The 22,231-nt window shown below is 46.9% G+C and overlaps 1 protein-coding gene across 2 annotated transcripts in view; it reads left to right on the top strand.

Moving 5' to 3' along the window:
* The window catches only part of USP46 (ubiquitin specific peptidase 46), a 55,843-nt gene extending 36,662 nt beyond the window's left edge, over positions 1–19,181 (top strand). Inside the window, exons 5-10 of one of the 2 annotated variants that reach the window (XR_001482390.1) lie at positions 5,496–5,572; positions 11,908–11,991; positions 12,905–13,102; positions 14,999–15,077; positions 16,925–17,259; positions 18,047–19,181. Coding sequence is in view for 1 of the 2 variants with exons in the window: in XM_015407708.1 (XP_015263194.1) it covers positions 5,496–5,572; positions 11,908–11,991; positions 12,905–13,102; positions 14,999–15,077; positions 16,925–17,026 (540 nt within the window). In the remaining variant the exon portion in view is untranslated. Of the gene's footprint in view, positions 1–5,495; positions 5,573–11,907; positions 11,992–12,904; positions 13,103–14,998; positions 15,078–16,924 lie in introns of both variants that reach the window. The other variant, XM_015407708.1, reaches the window with a different exon arrangement.
* The last annotated feature ends 3,050 nt before the right edge of the window (positions 19,182–22,231 follow it).

Here is a 22,231-nt window from a genome sequence, read left to right as displayed (position 1 = left end):
GGCACACAGTTCAGTTGTTACATCATTAGTACAACGCGCTGCCCATCATGGCGTTTATCATTTTAAAGAGGGCATATAGTGATAATTTATGTCACAGTAGTACAAGGCAAAATCCTTTGCAATCTTACCGTAGTGCCTGTTACAACACGCTGTGAGATATTCACTGATAGATCTTATGTGCTCTCTGCTCTGGGCTTACCCAGAAGTGTGATTGGTATGTAGATCTCTTGAGTGAAGTCCCGTGGCAGCTCACACCAGCTTACCTATGGACCTGAAAAGTCACTAGGGAGACAACTGCTATCTGAAGTGAAGTTGGTCCAGATTTCTCTTGCCCTAGTCTGGAAAGAGGTTTCCATGTGCCCTGTAACCTTCTGGGTCCAGCTGTAAGCTGTGCTAAAGGGAATCGTGTAGAAGAAACCAAAGTCCTTGACCCAGCATCACATGTATTTAGGAAGCTTGCCGTAGGAAGGAGTGATGGGAAGATAAAATATTTAATAAAGATAAATTTTGCCCTGAGAGAAGCAAGAGCACTTACTTACTTTATTTAAATATGTATTCCTTCCCTCATAGCTCAAGGCTGCCTACAAATAGCAATTTAAAGCCTACAAACTGCAATGAAGCCCCAAGGACCCCCTCCAAATGCTTACTGTCTACACCCCAGTAAAAGACCTAGCCAAGAATTTACTTTATTTATATCCCACCTTTCTCCCCAGTGGGAACCCAAAGAGGCCGACATCATTCTCCTCTCCTCTGTTTTATCCTCACAACAATCCTGTGAGGTAGGTTAGGCTGAGAACGAGTGACTGGCCCAAGGTCACCCAGCGAGCTTCCGTGGCATCAGTGGGGATTCGAACCTGGTTCTCCCAGATCCTAGTCCAGCATTCTAACCACTACACCACACTGGCTCTCATAAAAGGGCCTTGTGGTGCCTCCTAGAAATGTCTGGATGGTAGCCCCCGTTTCGCTTTGGATTCTTTCAGAAAACTTCTAAAAAGTTAAGAGCTGCTACATCTAATCGTGGTTAACTCCCTCAGTCATTCTTGTTTCTCCCCTTAAAAGAGCCACAAAAGCAACTTGGGTAAATTTCACTGGCATAGGGTTGCCAAGTCCATCTTCCACCCCCAGCAGGGGACTTTGGGGGTGTTCCTGGAGGGGGCGGGGCATCCCCGATGTGATGACATCACGTTGGGGACGTCCGCCGCCCCCACCACCCGCCCGTGTGCCAGATCTCCAGAAACGGCAGTTCCCTGCATTTAAAGGAACGGCAGTTCCCTGCACTTAAAGGAGCCGGTGTTTCCCTTTTAAATGCAGGAGCCGGCGTTTCCCCTTTAAGAGCAGCCGCGTTTCCCTTTTAAGAGCACGAAGCTGGCATTTCCCTGCAAGCTTGCGGAGATCAGGCTTGGGAGGAAACACGGGTTCCACACACTTAAAGGGAGAGAGAGGGGTGGCTGTGGGTGTTGGGGGTGGGGCTTCCCCCACGGCGGCGGGTAGAATCCCCCAAAAAACGGGGGACCCCTGGCAAACCGGGGGGGGGGGTTGGCAACCCTACGACTGGCAACAAGTTATAAACAGCACGGGGAGCCATGTGTTTTCACACCCTTGTTCAGAGTGATAGGGTGCGTTTCAACAGATTTGAACTCTGGCATTGTCATTCCACAAATCCGCACAGCGGGGCCGTATCCACAAGTTGCTGTCTCCCAGTCTCAACAACAAAAACAAAACCTGAATGCCTAGAGTTTCACAACTAGGGCCAGGATTATATTTACACAAGTGCTTCTAAAACTGCTGCAGAGATCAGTGACTGGATCAAAGTGAAGGAACCGTGCGGGGGTGGGGTGGAGGGACACAGTACTAACTTAACAGTAACAGTCCTTGCAAGAACGTAAAACAAAGGAGGTTTGTTTTTCTAAATGCATGTTCACCAATTTCTTTAATAAGCTTCAAAGGAAGGCAAGTCTGGTTCTCAGCAATGCTCCCTCTAAGCTGTGGAGTCTAGTGAGCAAAAATTCTGCTTTGTGAGCTGCTTGCATTCAAGTGGTGAGCAAGTGAGTTGGCTGCTGCATAAATTAGTTTGCTCTGGATCCATCCTTCCTGAGCGAAGACAAAAATCTGTGAGCCGGAGGCTAAAGAACTGTGAGCTAGCTCACACTAACTCAGCTTAGAGGGAACACCGGTTCTCAATAAAGAGAATGAAACTGAAAACAGACCAGATAATAGACGTGAGGCTGGCAGGAAAATCCAGTGAGGTTGGGGGTATCAATTTGCCCAGTTCAGCAGTTCTGGGACCCTGACTTCCTGCTGGAGAAGCAGGTAGTGTCAGTGGCCCCAGTTGCCCTTATTCAGCTGTTGTGTAAGTTCCATCCCATTTTTGGAAAGGTGGGATCTCGCCATGTTCATCTATTATTTTTACTCTCTAGGATTGATCAGTGTAGCACTTTTTACTTGGACCTGTCTCTTAAGGCAACTTGTCAGTACTTGCCGGTGACAGAGTGCTTGCTGCTGATACACGGAGGTCATACATCGTCAGAGTTACAGCAGTTGCACTAAACTGCCTGTAGGCTTTGGGACTCGCAGTGTTCCCTCTAAGCTGAGTTAGTGTGAGCTAGCTCACAGTTTTTTAGCCTCTGGCTCACACATTTTTCTCTTAGCTCAGGAAGGACGGCTCCAGAGCAAACTGATTTATGCAGTAGCCAAATCGCTCGCTCACAACTTTAATGCCAGTAACTCACAAAGCAGAACTTTTGCTCACAAGACTCCACAGCTTAGAGGGAACATTGTTTGGGAGCTCAGTTAAAGGTGTGCTTCCCTTGAAATTCTGTCACAGTCTGTGACCTACATTCCATAAGGACCATCTCGCCTAATGTGAGCCCAGTTTCAAAGATTTTCTTTGCGGTACATAACTGGATTCTAGCCAAGACTCAGGGCCTTTACTGTAATAGTCCCAAGCCTATGGAATGAGCTCCTTGAAGGGGTTACAGGCTATGCTTCCCTCACTGCCTTCTGGAAGCCTGATTTTGGGAGACTGCTTCACCGGTGTGTAGAGCTGCTAACCTTAGGATTGCCAGGTCCTTACCTCATGCTGCTGGGGGACGGGAGGGAGCTTTCCTGGAGTGGGAGGCGGGGCGGCGTCCCTGAGGTGATGACATCACACAGACCTGACGTCATCCCACCAGGGTCATTGTGCAGTGACACTCTGTTTTTTGGGCAAACTCTGTGGTAAAGTTGGGCTGAGACCATAGAGTTTCATCCAAAAACCAGAGTGACGCGTATGATGTCCCCGGCATGATGACATCACTTCTGCAGGACGTCTTCACGTTGGGGGTGTCACGTGGGGTTGTGGCTGTTTAGGGGAGGGCAGGAGCCCATGAAATCAGGGGAATCCCCCGCTCCCACCTGGAGACTGGCAACCCTAGCTAATCTCCAGGCAGGGTCTGGGGATCTCCTGGAATGACAACTGATCCAAAGACTGCATAGATAGCTTATTTATATATTTACTTAAAACATTGATTCCATGTCTCCTGGAGAAACTGGCTCCTTTGGAAGGTGGACTGTGCGGCATTATATCCTACGCAGGCTCCTCCCCTCCTTTAAAGCCCACCCTCAGATCTCCAGGTATTTCCGAAACTAGATGAGGCAATCCTACTGAAGGGTTCTTGCTTTTTTGCTCTTTTTTCTTGACTGCTTTCCTTTTTATGGCCGTTGCTGATTTTATGTCGCTTTTTGTGCTGCCTCAAAAATGTAAAAAGCAGCATGCACATTATGTTTTTAATTAATAACAAGTACATTAGTAAAAACATCCCTATTCTGATCAGAGATCAAGGGAAAGTCCGAGCCAGTCGGCTCATGCAGCTGATGTAGATGGGGATCCCATTGAAATGCTTATTTGGGACATGTCTCTGGTTCCAGCACTGCCTTAGCGTGTGTCAGGAGATCGAGGGTGGTTCCTGAGGAGGATGGAGTTTGGGGAGGATGTGATGTCACTTCTGGGTAGCCATTTTCTCTCCCATTCCTCAGTTTCTTGAAGGCAGGGGATTGAGGCCAAGGGCGGAGGTTTACCACCCACCATGGGCGGGAAAATGGCAAGCCTTGCCACATTCAACTTCACAGCTGTGTCTGTGGATGGGGAGGGACATTCCCATTCCAGGACACGCATTATGTACAACTAGAGGTCATATCATGGGGTCACCAGTGAAACCTGCTTATTGCCTTTCAGCTGGAAAGGCTGGAGTGGAGGGGAAACTACTCTTTTCATATGGCTATAGGCAGGGGTCATTTCGTAGAAAAAGAGGTGCAGGAGCTCATTAGCATAACTTATTTGCATATGCCACACCCCCTGACATCACCGGAAGTGTGTCAGAAGGCAACACCCACTGCTCAGGCTCCACAGGACTGTTTTGGATTTCTAGCTATTGGGGGGGGGGGAATGCACAGATCTGCCCTCATAGAGGAGGGAGAGCTTGTACCTGAATAAAACTTGGTCTTAAAGGTGACACTGGACTGTTTTGGATTGCTAGCTGTGTGTGGGGGACACGCAGATCTGCCCTCACAGAGGAGGGAGAGCTTGTACCTGAAGGTGGGCCGGGGGGGGGGCTCTGCAACTTACCTGGCTGCTTCTTGCTCCTTGTGGCCTGACTGAGGACTGCTGGGAGCAGGGGGCAGGGCTTGTTGCATGTGCCCGCCCCCTGGGCTCCTTACTGCTGGAGCTCCGCTCCTGTGCGCTCCCATAGTAAATGACCCCTGGCTATAGGGCTTAACCATGGTTAGTGCAAACCAGGGCTCTAGTCGGGGGGGAGCTCTCAGGTACGGAGCTCCGGAAGAGAACCTCTAGGGGGCGGAGCGGTCACGTGGTGAAGCCCCGCCCCCTTCTTTACCCCGCCCTCTGCTTCGATCCTCATTCCGTTTGGGAATGAGGATGAAGCAGGAGGGTAAGTAGCCGGGCCTTCTGACACACTTCCGGTGATGTCAGGGGGTGTGGCCTTCTGTCACTTCCGGTGATGTCAGGGGGCGTGGCATATGCAAATAAGTTATGCTAATGAGTTATGCTAATGAGCTCCGGCAGCTCTTTTTCTACAACAAGACCCCTGGTGCAAACCATAGTTTGCAAACCCATTTCAAGCCAAGGTTTTATGTCCTGGTTTGTGGCCAATCCTTAATCATAACTGAGGTGTTCAGATATAATGCTTAATCATGGTTATGGAAAATAAGCCTTGGCTAAGCATTACATTTTTTGAGGACGTAGCGTTGGCAGACTCCAAAAGCCACCTACTGTTGTTTTTCTGAAAAGGCGGCCCATAAGACTGTATCCATTGTCATCCTGATTTTTAATAGTTTCCCTTTGCTTGCAGCACTGGCTTAATGTTTGCGCAACATTTGGCAGGTTCTCATAGACCTGATGGCACATTGGCACAGCCGTGAACAATTCTCATCTTGAGCGTTTGTTTGCTGGTGCAGAGAGCAGTGTGGTTTTTAAAAAAAAACTTTTGTTGTTGTTGCAGGTTAGTAGTAAAGATGAAGACTTTCTTGATCTCTCTGTTGATGTGGAACAGAACACGTCCATTACTCACTGCTTAAGGTAAATGTCTCGCTGCTGCAGAAATGCCTGCCGAGGGAATCAAGAGCGGGGCTTGCTCTTTGATCACTTTAGATTAGTGGGATTTGAAAAGAAAATGATATGAGGTTTCCAGTCTGATGTGGCGTAAACCAAATCAAGGAATATAAATGGAGTTTTGATGGGCGGGAAGCGAGTGGGAGTATAGATCAATCGTGGTGCAAATGGAATATTGTGTAAAAGAACTGCAGGCTTTGGAATTGCTTACTTCAGTAGAGTTCCACTGTAGTTAGTGGCATTACTCTGGAGCAAGTGAGATTATGTGTGTATATACATAATAGATACCTGTTGTGAAAATAATTCATCATCGGTCTGTCAGAGAGCCTCCTGATACAGTGCTTTTGCTGGAGATTTTAGCAACAGTAACATGTGTGGGAAATCCTTAATGTGTCTTGTAGCTGAATGCAAATTGTAATATATACAGTGTTTCTAAACACTGATCAAACTGAAGGTGGGCTTTCACAAATGGTTAAAGTTAAAAATCTGCTGTAAAGGTAAATGTTCCCTTGCTCGAAAGCCAGTCGAATCCGACTCTAGGGTTGTGGTGCTTATCTCCGTTTCAAAGCCGAAGAGCCAGCGCTGTCCAAAGATGTTTCTGTGGTCATGTGGCTGCCATGACTAAACACCAAGGCATACGGAACGCTGTTACCTTCCCACCAAAGTGGTACCTAATTTCTTGCTTTCGAACTGCTAGGTTGGCAGGAGCTGGAAGTAGAGACGGGAGCTCACTCCGTCTTGCGGCACCCGGGTCTCGAACTGCTGAACTACCGACCTTCCACAGCCTGCAGTTCAGCGTCTTAACCACTTGAGCCACCGCAGCTCCACAAAAAATCTGCTGAGGCTATAGCAATAGTTGGATCGAGCCCTAGCAAGAGATGTACTCTTTGCTATGGACATGCCTAAGACCTTATTGAGCCTATGGGCACTTGGGGAATTTTAATTGGGGGGGGGTCAAGCCCTTGACAGACCACTGTGTATGGCTGGCAGAATGTGTCCTGTCACAATTTGAAATTAGATGTAGACTGGGGGTTCCCAACCTTTTTGAGCCTGCGGGTACATTTGGAATTCTGACACAGGAAGGTGGACGCAGGAACAAAATGGCTGATGCTGCAGAAGGCGGAACCAGCTGCAAAACGATGGCCATAGCTTAACTTCCGCAACACAGTGTAGATCCTGGTGGTAGTAGTGGTGGTGGTGGTGGTGGTGGTGGTGGCAGCTGCGGCTGCCAAAGCAACATTTTAAAAGAATCTGCACAGCCAATCAAATCTCTGATAGCCAATCAGAAGCCTTGCTGGGCAAAAGCCCTATCTGGCCCCACCCACTTCCTACAAACACTTGGCAGACACCAAAAAGGGTGTGGCCGTGCACCATGACACCCACAGGCCCCACAATGGGGACCCCTGATGTAAACTTTCATGTGCCCAGGACGTCTGGATGACAAGTACACATAAAGAGGCTGCCTCAACATCTTCCTTGCCCTGGAGCTTCACCAAAATCTGAGCCTTTTTAGAAGGTTTCTAAAAGATATATTTATGCAACTTTCCAACTGGAAAACACTGATGGGCATTGTACTCCATTGAAGTCCCTCCCTTCCCCAAAACCCACCCTCCTCAGGCTCCGTCGCCAAAATCTCCAGGTGTTTGCCAACCTGGCGCCAGCAACCCCTACTTGAGACTACTGGAAGATCTGCAGGAGTCACAGCCAGTGTTCCCTCTAAGCTGAGCTGGTGTGAGCTAGCTCACAGGTTTTTAGCCTCCAGCTCACACATTTTTTTGTCTTCGCTCAGGAAGGACGGCTCCAGAGCGAACTCATTGATGCAGCGGCCGAATTGCTCCCTCACAACTTTAATGTCAGTAGCTCACAAAGTAGAATTTTTGCTCACAGGACTCCACAGGTTAGAGGGAGCGCTGGTCACAGCCTGTCGGAATTTGCCCAAGAAACTGTGTGGAAGATGTTCAGTCCTATGGGCACTGTAACTATGGATTCTCAACCAGTAATCTGTTACCGCCAGCAGCCTGTATAACCCAGACTAGCCTAGAGCTAAGCAGGGCTGTCCATGGTTAGCACTTGGAGACCACCAAGTAAGACCTGGGTTGCACCTTTTGCCCTGAAAACCCACAAGGGGTTGGCCATGAATCAGTTGTGAATTGAAGGCCCTTACTTATTGTTATTAATCAGTTACTGCCAATGTTCCCTCTAAGATGAGTTAGTGTGAGCCAGCTCAGTTTTTTCACCTCCAGCTCACACATTTTTGTCTTAGCTCAGGAAGGATGGGGGCTCCAGAGCAAACTAATTTATGCAGTAGCCAAACTGCTCACTCACAACATTAATGCCACTAGCTCATGAAGTAGAATTTTTGCTCACAGGATTTCACAGCTTAGAGGGAACATTGGTTACAGCTATAGTGAAACATACAGACAGAAAACCCCCTTTTTTTTCCCCCCCCTTTTCCCATGTCAAAGGGGGGGGGGGGGGGAATGATCTCAGAGCAGTCTCTGTGATGGCAAAATGGGTTGTTCTTCTATATCAATTAATGTAACATAAAACAAATTGTTGGCAGGGTTCCTAAGTGTACTTTGGAAATTATAATTGCCATGTTCAAGAACAGAAATGTACTTGTTTGATCTTAATTGTATAAGTAATGGAAAGAGCTGGAAAGAGAAATGTATAAACAGGAGCTTTTCGTCGGGATGCCAGCCTCCAGGTGGGACCTGGGGATCCCCTGGAATGACAGCTCAACTCCAGACTACAGAGATCGCAGTTCCCCTGAAGAAAATGTAGGCTTTGGAGGGCGGGCTCTACGGCATTGCACCCCACTGAGGTCCCTGTCTTCCCCAGGCTCCATCCCCAAATCTCCAGGAGTTTCCCAACCTGGACCTGGCAACCCTGCCCCCCATTTCCCACAAGTGGCCGAGTGGGGGACGGGACCTGGCAACCCTATTTCAGAGGCCACAGCTCTGTTAACATTACACCCAACCTTCTTTCTTGCTAGCTTTCTTTGGATGAAAAGGCCTTCTGTGTTTAAGCCTCCAACCATAGCTCTTTTCCTCTGAGTATCAGTGCTGGCATAAAAAGTAAACACAGTAGAATTCATATAACAACACAATAAATCATATATTAATTATTTTTATTCCCACAAGGAATTACAAAGGCCAGTTGAATTCAGTCAGTCTTAGCCTTACTCTCAATCGCAGTCTTTATTTCATTTTGTTTGCGTTATTAAAAATGTTTCTGGTTTAAAAAAAACACACACAAAAAAAACCTTTTTCTTGTGAATAAACAACACCTCCAATATATTTCCTGTCAGAGTGAACAGCTTTTATTTGAGCTGGTAGAGAGAAGTGTGAGAATATCTATTTTGATTTTGGTTAGAAATGTAGCACTTTGTCATGTATTGAAGGTTTTGCTATTAAGGAATATGTTGACATTCAGTTAAAACTAGACTTAAATGAAATGCAGAGAATTGGGTGATGGCTAGGATAGGGGTCAGCTGCTGGCTGGCCAAATCTGTTTGTTTCCTTGAAATATTTATTAGCTGCCTCTGTAATAAAAATGCCTCTTGCAGCATTCAGTAGTAATAAAATTCAATATAAATAATTAAAGCAGCAGAATAAAACGTTTTAAGTCCTTTTTGTGCAGTCTTGTCTCAGCAGAAGTCAGTGTCAGGTATCAGGTCTGAAACCAAGGCCTGAGTCAGTCAGCCAGTCAGCTTTTTTCCAGCTTGCCACTGGAAATGGGAAGCCTGATCCTGACGAAGAGCAGGTTCCAACATACCATCTGTCTAAGAACATGAGAGAAGCCATGTTGGATCAGGCCAATGGTCCATCAAGTCCAATACTCTGTGTCACACAGTGGCCAAAACTCACATGCCATCAGGAGGTCCACCAGCATATTTGCAGATAAATAAAATGTCTCGCCTTCACTCTGATTTGGACTGTAAATTAGCAGTTGACAGGGTTGGGTGGTACATAAGAACATAAGAGAAGCCAGTGTTGGATCAGGCCAAAGGCCCATCCAGTCCAACACTCTGTCACACAGTGGCCAAAAATACCAGGTGCTATCAGGAGGTCCACCAGTGGGGCCAGGACATTAGAGGCCCTCCCACTGTTGACCCCCCCACCAAGCTCCAAGAAGACAGAGCATCACTTGCCCCAGAGTCCCTATCTATACCTTGTGGCTAATAGCCACTGATGGACCTCTGCTCCATATGCTTATCTAATTCCCTTTTGAAGCCATCCATGCTTGTAGCCGCCACCACCTCCTGTGGCACTGAATTCCATGTGTTAATCACTCTTTGGGTGAAGAAGTACTTCCTTTTATCCGTTCTAACCCGACCGCTCAGCAATTTCATGGAGTGCCCACGAGTTTTTGTATTGTGAGAAAGGGAGAAAAGTACCTCTTTCTCTACCTGCTCTATCCCATGCATATTCTTATAAACCTCAATCATGTCACCCCTCAGTCGTCGTTTCTCCAAGCTAAAGAGCCCTAAGCGCTTTAACCTTTCCTCATAGGGAAAGTGTTCCAACCCTTTTATCATTCGAGTTGCCCTTTTCTGCACTTTTTCCAAAGCTATAATCTCCTTTTTAAGGTGTGGTGACCAGAACTGCACACAGTATTCCAAATGAGGTCGCACCATTGATTTATATAGGGGCACTATGATACTGGCTGATCTGCTGTCAATACCCTTCCTAATAATCCCCAGCGTAGCATTGGCCTTCTTTATTGCAGTCACACACTGTCTCGACATTTTCAGTGAGTTATCTACTACGACTCCAAGATCTCTCTCTTGTTCAGTCTCTGCCAGTTCAGACCCCATCAGGGTGCTGACTTGTCCAGTTGTTTTGGGATACTTTCTGTTTATGCCATCTGAGGATGTGGACAGAATCCTTGGAAATTTGAGGCCTACTACCTGCTTGTATGTCCCTTGCCCTTCCTGGTCACTTAAATGTACCGGGGGGGGGGGCTGGCTGGGTTTGAGATGTAGTTAATGCTTCCTAAAGAGAGGAGGTGGTCGCCCCAGCCTTGAAACAGGCTGTGGTGTGTCCCCTTTGAAAGGAACCTACCCTGAACCCAGGAGATCGCAGTAATTAACAACCAGTGTTAAATGTTCCATTCTTGAGCAAGGTGATTGAACAGGTGGTGGCCGTAGAAACCCCGAACTGGTGCCTGGAGGCAGTTTGGGGAGTGGATACGGGCTAGTAAACTGAGGTTTAATCCTGACAAGACAGAAGTACTACTGGTGGGCGGAAGGTCTGACCCGTGATTTAAGGTGTTACCCATACTGCATGGGGCTGCCATTCCCCTTGAAGGAACAGGTCCATAGTCTGGATGCGCTCTTGGACCCAGGCCTCCAGCTGGATAAGCAGGTGTCAGTTGTGGCCAGGAGTGCCTTTTACCAGCTTTGACTGGTTAGCCGGCTGCAGCCTTGCCTGGGCAGAAAAGATCTGGCCACAGTGGTGCATGCCCTGGTTACATCTAGACTAGATCACTGCAATACACTGTCCACGGGGCTGCCCTTGAGATGTGTTCAGAAACTTCAGTTGGTACAGAACGCTGCAGCCAGGATGTTGACTGGAGTGGGTTGCAGGGACCATATCTCTCCAGACTTGGCCCATCTACACTGGTTCTCAGTTTATTTCTGGGCACAATTCAAATTGTTGGTCTTGCCCATCAAAACGCTTTTATGGCTTGGGACCAACATACCTGAAGGACTGCCTACTCCCTTATGAACCCATCTGACCACTGCAGTCATCTTTGGGTGCCCCCGCCTTCCGAGATTAGGCAGGTGGCAACCTGGGGGGGAGGGCCTTCTGGGTTGTGGCACCAAAGCTCTGGAACTTTAACCCAGGGAGATTCTTCTGTCTCCTTCCATTGCTACCTTCTGCCAGGGGGTGAAGGCCTTTTTGTTTCATTTGGCATCTCCTCCATGACCTCTCCTTCCTGACCAACGTTTTAATTGCAGTTTTTACATCTTTATATGCTTGCAACACTGTTTTTTAATTTATTTTAATGAATGTTGTTGGGGGGGGAGTTGATTTTAATGGCTGAGGAGAGATTATTTGAACCTGGGTCTCCGATATCCTAACTACTAAACTGCAAGAACCTTCATGGCTTGCGTGCATATGCCAGGGCAGCAGAATTCCATCCAAACTTTTTATACCCCCCCCCCCCGCCCAACATCTTTGATGTCTTGAGTTAATGGTACAGTAAAGTTGCCTGTATTGTACTTGACAGCTAATTCAATGGGTAGTTGAAGACTTTTGTAGACTTTAAGAATTGGGAACTCTGTTGATTTTCAGAGACTTCAGCAACACGGAAACCTTGTGCAGTGAACAGAAGTACTACTGCGAGATGTGCTGCAGCAAACAGGAGGCACAAAAGCGGTAAGGAAAGAGCACTATGGTTGGCCCCCTGTTTCCTTTGCCTGGGTTCTGGTGCAATTCCCTGTTTCCTTTGTCTGGAATTGGCATCCCCATCTGGGTTCCCCCCCCCCACACACACACACACTCTCTCTCTCTCACTGGATCAGCATGCAGTTGAGCCCCGAGCTGCTTGGCTTGGTTGGTGGTTCAAGCTGACCTGGGCAGGTGGGGGGAGTTCTTGGCCCGCCTCACCTGGGGCATGGAAAGCCCTTGGACTTGCTCTGCCCACATACCTGCAGGACCACCTCTCCTGCTGTGCCCCTTTCACTCATCCGAGCAAAGCCTTCTGAAGGAGCCAGCCTACAAATGGGTAAGATTGGCAGCTGTCTGTTCCTGTGCATTCTCAACTTGTGGTGCCCACTATACAGCACGGCCTGCCTGAGGCAGGTCCGGAAGCTCCTACACTCCTGTTCTTTGGCAAAATGTTCTAAATAGAGATGTTCAGGAGGGTCTTTTTACGGAGCAATTAGAATTGTAGCAGAAAGGGCACCTCGGTAATGGAACCAGCTTGTAGTCTATTGCAATGATTAGGTATAGAATGCTGCTTTTTCTGCATTGTTCTTTGTCTTTCTACTTTCACACACTATATTGTTTACAGTATACCTTGCGTTAGGCAGTTTGTTGTTCACAGTGTCTTTCAGTTCTGTACTTATAGCATTGTTCATTGTATGTCTTATGTTGTAGGAGTACGCAAGCTATTATTGTACATTATTACTTTGACTTTACAGACTTGATTCATCTGGTAGAAGAAGAGGACTGTCTTAAATGAAATAGCTTTTAAAGAACAAAAAAGCTTTGGCTTTTTTCTCTCCCCCCTAGAATTAGGCCGTTAAACATGTGGTTCTTATTTTGCGTAATTTTGACTTTGCTACAGGATGAGGGTAAAAAAGCTGCCCATGATCCTTGCATTGCACCTGAAGAGGTTTAAATATATGGAGCAACTGCACCGGTACACCAAACTCTCTTACCGAGTGGTGTTCCCTCTGGAGCTGCGCTTGTTCAACACATCGGGAGACGCGATAAACTTGGACCGCATGTATGATTTGGTGGCTGTTGTTGTTCACTGTGGCAGGTAAACCACACCCTGGTGCATTTGGGGAAATCTTTTCTGTACAGAGAACATTAGCAGTCTTGGGGGGAACAACAGGATAAAGCCACTATCTTTGTGTCCTACGCATGAGATTCCAGAGACATCTCGCTGACTGCTGTTTGAAGTGTTTGATCAGATCCGACAGACCCGTTTGATTAATGGTGAAGCCAGGGCTATTTTTGGGCAGGAACGCACAGGAACGGGGTTCCGGCTGGCTCCCAAGTTGGCCACGCCCAGCAGGAACTCATTAGCATAATAGGCCACACCCAACAGCAGAAATTCATTAGGATTGGCTACATTAGGGGTGTGTGGCCTAACATGCAAAGGAGTTCCTGCTACAAAAAAAAGCCCTGGGTTTTGACAACAAACAAGCTAAACAGAATAACAAGCAAAAAGGTGAGTGTGGCTGGATGAGCACACTTCTGGTAACATGAGCTGTGCTGTCAGGGGTGTGGCCCAATATGCTAATTAGTTCCTAATGTTGGGTGTGGCCTGTTATGCTAATGAGTTCCTGCTGGGCTTTTTCTACAAAAAGTCCTGGGTGAAGCCTTCCTTCACTGCAAAGAATCTTCCCCTGACTTACTGGAACTGATTCCCAGGGTCCAAGTCCACAGTGCTGGACCAGATGGATTTTAGGGTCTAACTACATGTTGCACAGTCCTTGTGTCACTTCTAGGTCCATCATGAGTTTGGTGTAGTGGTTAAGAGTGGCAGACTCTAATGTGGAGTACCGGGTTTGATTCCCCACCCCTCCACATGCAGCCAGCTGGGTGACCTTGGGTCAGTCTCAGTTCTCTCAAGAGCAGTTCTCTCAGAACTCTCTCAGCCCCACCTACCTCACAGGGTGTCTGTTGTGGGGAGAGGAAAAGAAGGAGATTGCAAACTTCTCTGAGACTCCGAGTGAAGGGCGGGGTATAAATCCAACTCTTATCCTTCTCCTTCTTCTCTAGCAGACAAGTGCTGTGAGTTCCCTGTTGAATTCCCGGGTGTGTAAAGGCCTGATTCAGATTGGGACCTCAGTGCATGGGGAGAGGGGGCTTAAGCCTTCCCCTTCCACCATTTTCCCAACTTGACAAGTCCCCAGCTGGATACGGCTTGCCCTGTTGGAGGAACCTATGTGTACCATATCAATATACATGGAACACCCAATGGGGCAAATAGCATCCCTGTTTCAGGTCACGCAAACAGCATGGGGGAGAAGACTTAAGTTCCCTCTCTGCCTGTGCCGGGCTTCCAATTTGTCCATGCCTGAGAACTGAGTTTTAGAGCAGTACACACAATTTGCAAATGCCTCCACTACACTTATATGTGCACCAGAACCTGCTGGAGTGTGTCTGAGGCAGGACGGGAGGGAGAGAAGCGAGTTGCAGTGCAGTCCTCCCAAGTGTGACCACACTCTCAGCCCTTTGAAATTAATGGAAACCCATGAAGCAGCATCAGACCATTTAGTTTACCAAGGTCAGTATTATCTATTTTGACTGGCAGTGGCTTTCCAGGGTCCCGAGAAGCCTTTCACATCATCCCACGACTTGATCACTCACTACCTGATCCTTCTAACTGGAAATGCCAGGGATTGACCCTGGTATCTACTGCATGCAAAGCAGGTACTGCCACTCCCCAACTTAGAGGGACTTAGGCTGGAATAACTTTGCATATGGTTGCGCCGTTAGACTATCAGATGAGTTGAGAAGGATACAAACACCCATGTGTTCTGATATCCCAGAAAGTCTTACGAATTTACCTGTGTAATTATGTATCTATGTTTGTGCTTGTACATGGACTCAAACTCTAATATTTCTAAGTTTAATACGATTATATTTATATACACCAAGGCAGGCCCAGTTCTCTAATTCTGCCGTTCTTCTCTTACCTTCATAGCGGGCCCAATCGTGGCCATTATATTACCATTGTGAAAAGTCACGGATTCTGGCTTTTGTTCGACGACGATATCGTAGAGGTCAGTGTGCTGATAATATTGGAGTAGAATTTAAGGATGTCAGGTTGGCTTCTTGATATGATGTGGCTTGCCGCTTGCGCGTTATTTTCTTCGTAAATCACCAAACCGTAAACATTTAGAAGATGAGAAGCAAATGGGAGCTAAATTTCAATCACCCTCAATAAATGGTTATTGGAGCATAATCTGCACATAAATTGTTTAAACAAAATAGATGCATAGTGCACATGCAGCACTGATGGGGAGCAAAATGGATCATGCCACGTCTAGCAGGAGGCCCCATATTTAATCCTTACTTACTTTACACTCTCCTGGGGACAGGATGTCTGGCAAGAGCATTTGATTGTTGCAAACATTAACATGCATTGCACGATATAAAGGATTTTAAAAGGGAAAAAAATCTAATTGCAGCATGTTTCCCCTTCTCCCTTCTCTGAGAGGCCTTAAGTCATTGCTAGCTTCCTAAAGGAAGTTGTAGAAGCCACGGCTTTTAAAGGAGAACCATAGGCGCACACCAATGGCTAGAGAGTCTCCGTTCTTTCAGATGGCTTGGAATTAGAATTGTACCACCAGCCAATACCAAAAGCCTAATTCCTTGAGAGTATAATGCAAATGGTGTAATTGCCACAGTCTGAAAAGATTAAATGAAATCATCATGGAATTGTTGAGGTGGATTCAATAGGGGGCAAACTACTACCTCAACATGCCAACTGCACCTACTATTATAACAAGAAATACATGAAAACACTAATAGATTAGACTAGATGTTAGTGTAGACCTACCTGGCAGCGTCGATCTACCTGGCATCTAGATACTTCACTGTCTTAGCACATATCTGGAAGTTCAAGACACAATTCTAGGATAAAGAGGGGATACCATTTTGGACAAGAGTTTACACATCTTCCTGACTTTAATTAGGACTCATGAATTCGATAAGTGGCTGGTTGCATGATTTGGGGATTAGCACAGATTATTCCAGTTTCCCAAACTGTTTGGGGGCATGGAGGTCAAGTCCGTCGGGAAGAAGAGCAGAAGTGCCCTGAAATAGGTCTGTACAACTTCTGACCCACTAGCTGAATGAAGCCCATCAGGCATGCAGGTGCTTGGCACCCTTCCAGTGAGGTTTCTCAGGCTCCTACTGAAGTTAACACTTGGAATTCACTGCCACAGGAAGTGGTGGCAGCTACTAGCATGGACGGCTTCAAAAGGGAATTAGATAAGCATATGGAGCAGAGGTCCATCAGTGGCTATTAGCTACAGGGTATAGATTGGGACTCTGGGGCAAGTGATGCTCTGTCATCGTGGTGCTTGGGGGGGGGGATAACAGTGGGAGGGCTTCTAATGTCCTGGCCCCACTGGTGGACCTCCGGATGGCACTGGTATTTCTGGCCACTGTGTGACACAGAGTGTTGGACTGGATGGGCCTTTGGCCTGATCCAACATTGGCATCTCTTATGTTGTTATGTTCTTAACTGCCCTACGTGGCAGGTGAGAGACATTTGGTCTGGCTGGCAGATCTGTCTTCAAACAATATTGTCCTGTTGTCTTATTACATGATTTTCTTTAAAATATGGATCAGTTTATTCTCTTAAATAAACTATCCGTGGAAGAGAACTCAAATGTGTCCTTTTTATCGTTTTGCACTATTTCCCAGAAAATCACAATTAATACGGACATACATTTGTCCTTGGAAAGAGATTAAATATTTCGCTGCAGTAATTCTGAGTGCAAAAGCGAACAGGACCAAATAAAGATTTAGGATGACTTACACCTGTAGCCGCGCACCCTAAGATCTGTTTTATCTGCCTTTTCTTAATATATTAATGCTTATTTTTATTTATTTTTTGCAGAAAATTGATGCACAGGCTATTGAAGAATTCTACGGTTTGACTTCTGATATATCAAAAAACTCAGAATCCGGATATATTTTATTTTATCAGTCAAGAGAGTAACTGCGAGCTCTGACACTTTCCCTCCCAAGATGAGAAACTTACCAATACTGTAAACTGGCCTCTACGTAGACCCATCCACTATGACCGAACAAGGATAAGCTCGTCTTTAAACTGTTGACTGAAACACTCCAACTTTGACTGGAAGATCTCTTTTCTTTAGTCTGACTCTCTCATTAACAAGAACATATTTATATGGACAAACATGCCCATCTGCTGAATGCTGCTGAACTGAGGTATAATGTTGCATAGATGTACATTACCATTAAGGACCATTTGTTTATTCTTTCTAAAGAACCGTTCCTTTGGACCAGTGGTTTTCAAACTGTATTCTGGGGAATGCTGGGCATTACTGGAAGGTTCTCACGGGGGGGGCCTGGATAAGAAAATCGGTCACGATGGACAACCCATCTTTGAAAGTACTGTGAATTCATATAGGGCAATGATGAGCCCAAACACACTCCTGGCTAAGCTGTAAAATGACAACACGCTCTAGAAACATATCCCAGAATCCCCTGCAAAGTACAGCGGGTTCCATGACAGACACGCAGGAGCGCCTCAGCCAATGGGCTCAAATTAAAAGGGTTCACAGAAGACAGAAAGTTTGAAAACCACTGTTTTATATATACAAGCAGCTCATTCTTGTGGTAAGTGGAAAGCAAAGAAATATATTTCCTAAGTGTTGGCACTGGAGTAGGTTCAGAGAATATGTCACATGGTGTTCTTCAGCTGGAAGGCTATTTATTTCCTCCTGATCCTTTTAAGCTTTGAGTTATTAAAACGTTAAATTGGCACTCCCAAAGTCATAAATTCTCTCAAAGGGATTTCAGTCCCACTGGGAACAAATCATACCGCATATCCAGTCTTCCTTCTTAGTGGGAGAACATACATGAGCCGAAAAGGTCCTTTGGATTCCCACACTGTATAAAAAGAGCTTTAGGGGGACTTTGCAGTGAAGGACAGAGGAAGTTGTACTTCCACATTATTTTTTCACTGTGTGATGGTGTCTTTTTAAACCCAAAGGTTTTACCTGACCTTGCACATGACATGCAGGCAAGCAGAAGTCTGGACATCGGGGGCATTGGTTCTGTGAAGCAGCAACACCTCTCACGAAAAACTCCACAGGGCTCAAGCACACTCAGCGCTCAGTGTGAGCAGAGGCATCCTCTGTGTTGGGGAATGTGACACGCACACATGGGGAATGTCATCCATGCACAACCACAGTCACTGGATCTGGGTGAATACCTGTCACCTGCTTGGTTCTGCAAAGGACTGGCATATGCGGGCTCACTGGGCCCAGGGACCTTGCAACAGGGGGTGGGTAGCAACTTCTCGGTGGGGTGGTGGCCCCTTACAAATGTGGCTGGATGGCGCAAGTGCAGAGTTCAAGCTTTTTATTCGCGTGGGTTATCTGTATGTAAAGAGCCTTCCCTTGCAGCCCCCAATCAGCAGGCAGGGAGTTTCTTTCGCTCCGTTCCTTCTCTTTCCCTCGAGTTCAGAGGGGGATTCCTTCGTTCCCATCCATCCCCTTCCATTGCTCACCCCCAGGCTTCACCTTGATGCCTCCTTTAAGGCCCTCCCTAACATCTGGACTCGCCCCTGTGCTTAGAGGCCACCTCCTGTCTGCTGATCCCACGCCTGGTGTAGCCCTGAAGGGGTTCTAGCTCTCCCTGTAGCAGCTGCTATGGCTGGCCAGCCCTGCTCTAGGGCACTGATCCTGGCCACACCCTCCACACTGGTCTCTGTGGGGCTGCGTCTGCTTGCACTGTGCCTTGGACTGGTCCCTCGCCCCAGAGACTCCAGGGCTATAACTGGCTTTTTGGCACGTCAAATTGATGGCATGGGGAGCTAGATGGCATGGCATTTTGCATGTTGTTCAGCAGCATCTTTACAAATCAGGTCCTGGCTTCCTTCCTGTTTGCATCAGAACCCAGGGCAGCTAGGAGTAGACTTGATTCTCACTGGTTTCCATTAGATTCTATGGGATAAAGAAAACGGGTTGCCATTGGCAGAATTCCTAGGGACGGCACAAAGTTTGCTTCCCCCCAAGAAACACACTTACCAGTGGCAAGGAGCAGGCTTAGGCTTCATCTTATCGGGGATCCTACGCTTGTTTGGAGCCAGTTTGGTGTAGTGGTTAAGTGCACGGACTCTAATCTGGGAGAACCGGGTTTGATTCCCCCCTCCTCCACTTGCACCTGCCGATGTGACCTTGGGTCAATCACAAGCTCTGGCACAGCTGTCCTTGAAAAACAGCAGTTTGTGTCAGAGTTCTCTCAGCCCCACCCACCTCACAGGGAGTCTGTTGTGGGGAGGGGAAGGGAAAGGAGTTTGTAAGCCGCTCTGAGACTCCAAGTGAAGGGCGGGGTATAAATCCAATCTCTTCTCTTCTTCTTCTTCTTCTTGTTCCTTTACTTTTTGCAGTATAAAGGAATGGCTGCCATTCACGCCCAGGGGGCTTCCACAGAGTTCTATGGGATGAAGTCAACCGTCCTCAAACCACCAGATTGTTTGGCAAGACATAAAAACTGTTGTCCTAAAAGGAAAGTTGGGCTCACCAGGGGCAAGAGACAGCGTTAGTTCTTATCACAGCCTCTTCCTGAGCTTTTACTGTCTGTGGCAGTGCCGAAAGTGAAGGGCTACTCTTGGGGATGCCATTTCAGAGGCAGTGGAGGCCTTGCCTTCCAGCCCTGGAACAATCAGGTGGCCTGGCTTCCACTGAGTGGGATCCCAGGGGCACTATGTGTCTCTGTGCACAACAGAACCTACAAGCCCTTTCTTCATCCCTCGTGTCTGTCCTGATGGTAGGAATTTTGCTAGCTGTGTGACCCTGAAAAACAATTTCCCTTGCAGGGAAGACCAATGTCCTATGTCAGTGATGGCGAACCTTTTAGAGACCGAGTGCCCAAACTGCGACCCAAAACCCACTTATTTATCGCAAAGTGCCAACACAGCAATTTAACCTGAATACTGAAGTTTTACTTTAGAAAAAACAACTCATATATTAACTTAAGATGATCCAAACAAAGTAAGGAAAGCAATCCCAAATGCTTTCATCTACTTAAAATTATTTGGCAGAGAATTCGACACTTTAATGATGGTCTGGGCCTGGCTGGGGTGATGGCACGCGTGCCCACAGAGAGGGCTCTGAGTGCCACCTCTGGAACCTGTGCCATAGGTTAACCACCACTGTCCTATGTACTAGCATGAGTTTGTCTGTTAGGGCCCTCCAAATGTCTTGAGAAGTTTTCTGTTTGCTTTGATAGCCGCACTCTGGCTAATAAGTGGCTACCCGAGTACTATTGCATAAATTGGGTTTTAAATGTCAATCTCGGAAGAATTTCTGTTGTACCGAACGAATGGCTCTGTGATTGAAGCGTTAAACTGTCTTGAAGCTTAGCCATTTGACGGTGTGTAGTGCATGAGCTCCTAATCCCTGGTTTTGGTCTAGGCGGAGTAAAAAGCGAAGGGCACGTCACTCTGTACAAGCCCCACCGAAGTGAACGGAAGCTGTGCAAGAGTACTTGTTCCTCCTCCTGGATTTCGCCCCAAACCCCTGAGAATCTATGACTCCACCTGAAGAAGTTCCAGAAGGAATCATAGGGATCATCCTTTCAATCTTTGTAAATTCCCCTCCTTATTACAATCCCCATCCCACATGGCTTTGGTCCTTGCAGGTAACATGATACCCAGTATAGCTGCTTTTTTTTTTTAGTGGTCAAATGGGATCACTTTTTCACCAGCAGAAAAGCTGGTTGGATCCCAGGGCTATTTTTGGGCAGGAACGCACAGGAACGGCGTTCCGGCTGACTCCTGAGCTGGCCACGCCCAGCAGGAACTCATTAGCATAATAGGCCACACCAAACAGCAGAAACTCATTAGGATTGGCTACATTCGGGGGGTGTGGCCTAACATGCAAAGGAGTTCCTGCTACAAAAAAAGGCCCTGGGTTTTGACAACAAACAAGGTAAACAGAATAACAAGCAAAAGGTGGGTGTGGCTGGATAACCACACTTCTGGTAACATGGGGGTGCGGCCTAATGTGCTAATGAGCTGTGCTGTCAGGGATGTGGCCCAATATGCTAATGAGTTCCTGCTGTTGGGTGTGGCCTATTATGCTAATGAGTTCCTGCTGGGCTTTTTCTACAAAAAAGAGCCCTGGATCTAACCTATTCGGGGAGGAGCTGTTGGTCAGTGGCTGAGTATCTGCTTTGCATGCAGAGGATCCCAGATTCAGTCCCTGGCATCTCCGTTTAAGGAGATCAGGTAGTCGTTGATGTGACAGGCCTCTAGCTGATAACCTGAGGAGTTGCTACGAGTCAGAGTAAACAATACTGACTTTGCTATATCAAGGGTCTGACTCAATATAAGGCAGTTTCATTTGCATTCATTATATCGCCAAATGTCCTTCTTTTTTAATTCATGCATGTGTTTGTTAGGAAAGAGTCCCTTTTAGTACTTTCTGGACAGAGATTTAATGACTGGCTTTGACAGATGAGCACCTTATTCCATTGTTCTTTTAAATCTTGCATCTTGGTTTTCTGGCTGAGAGTGAAGGACCGTCCTTGTTTGCATGTAATCTTTACCCTGTTTCCATCATTTGAGCATTTGGAACAGTATGAGGCTACTGTGTAACCTAAGAAGAGTAGCACTTTACTTGGATAAGGTACATAACTGGATTTTTTAAAAAACCCCATAAAGTTTCTGTAATGATGCATCACTGTGGTTATCTAACAGGGCAGGGGGGAAAAACCTTGCATGACTACTACAGGATTGTGAATATTCTGTATACATAAGTATATACAGATTATACATTTCTGAATACGCTAGGCATAACCAGTAGTGTGTATATTTCTTCGTCTTCAGGGTATGAATTTTTGAGAGTCAGAGTTCCCGTCATCAGTCAGTTTGGTGTAGTGGTTCAGAGTGCTGACTCTAATCTGGGAGAACGGGGTTTGAGTCCCCACTTCTCCACATGCAGCTGCTGGTGTGACCTTGGGTCAGTCCCAGTTCTCTTAGAGCTGTTCTCTCAAGAGCAGTCCTCGAAAGAGCTCTCTCAGCCCCACCTACTTCACAGGGTGTCTTTTGTGGGGAGAGGAAGGGAAGGAGATTGTAAGCCGCTTTGAGACTCCCGAGTGAAGGGCGGAGTATAAATCCAGTCTCCTCCTCCTCCTCCTGAAGGGAGCTTTGACACTCGAAAGCCCATAT

The sequence above is a fragment of the Gekko japonicus genome, unplaced genomic scaffold (genome assembly GCF_001447785.1).
Source record: "Gekko japonicus isolate JY-2015 unplaced genomic scaffold, Gekko_japonicus_V1.1 scaffold1786, whole genome shotgun sequence".
NCBI classification, from domain to species: domain Eukaryota; kingdom Metazoa; phylum Chordata; class Lepidosauria; order Squamata; family Gekkonidae; genus Gekko; species Gekko japonicus.
The sequence above is the reverse complement of the archived record's forward strand: the minus strand, read 5'-3'. Positions and strand labels throughout refer to the sequence as shown.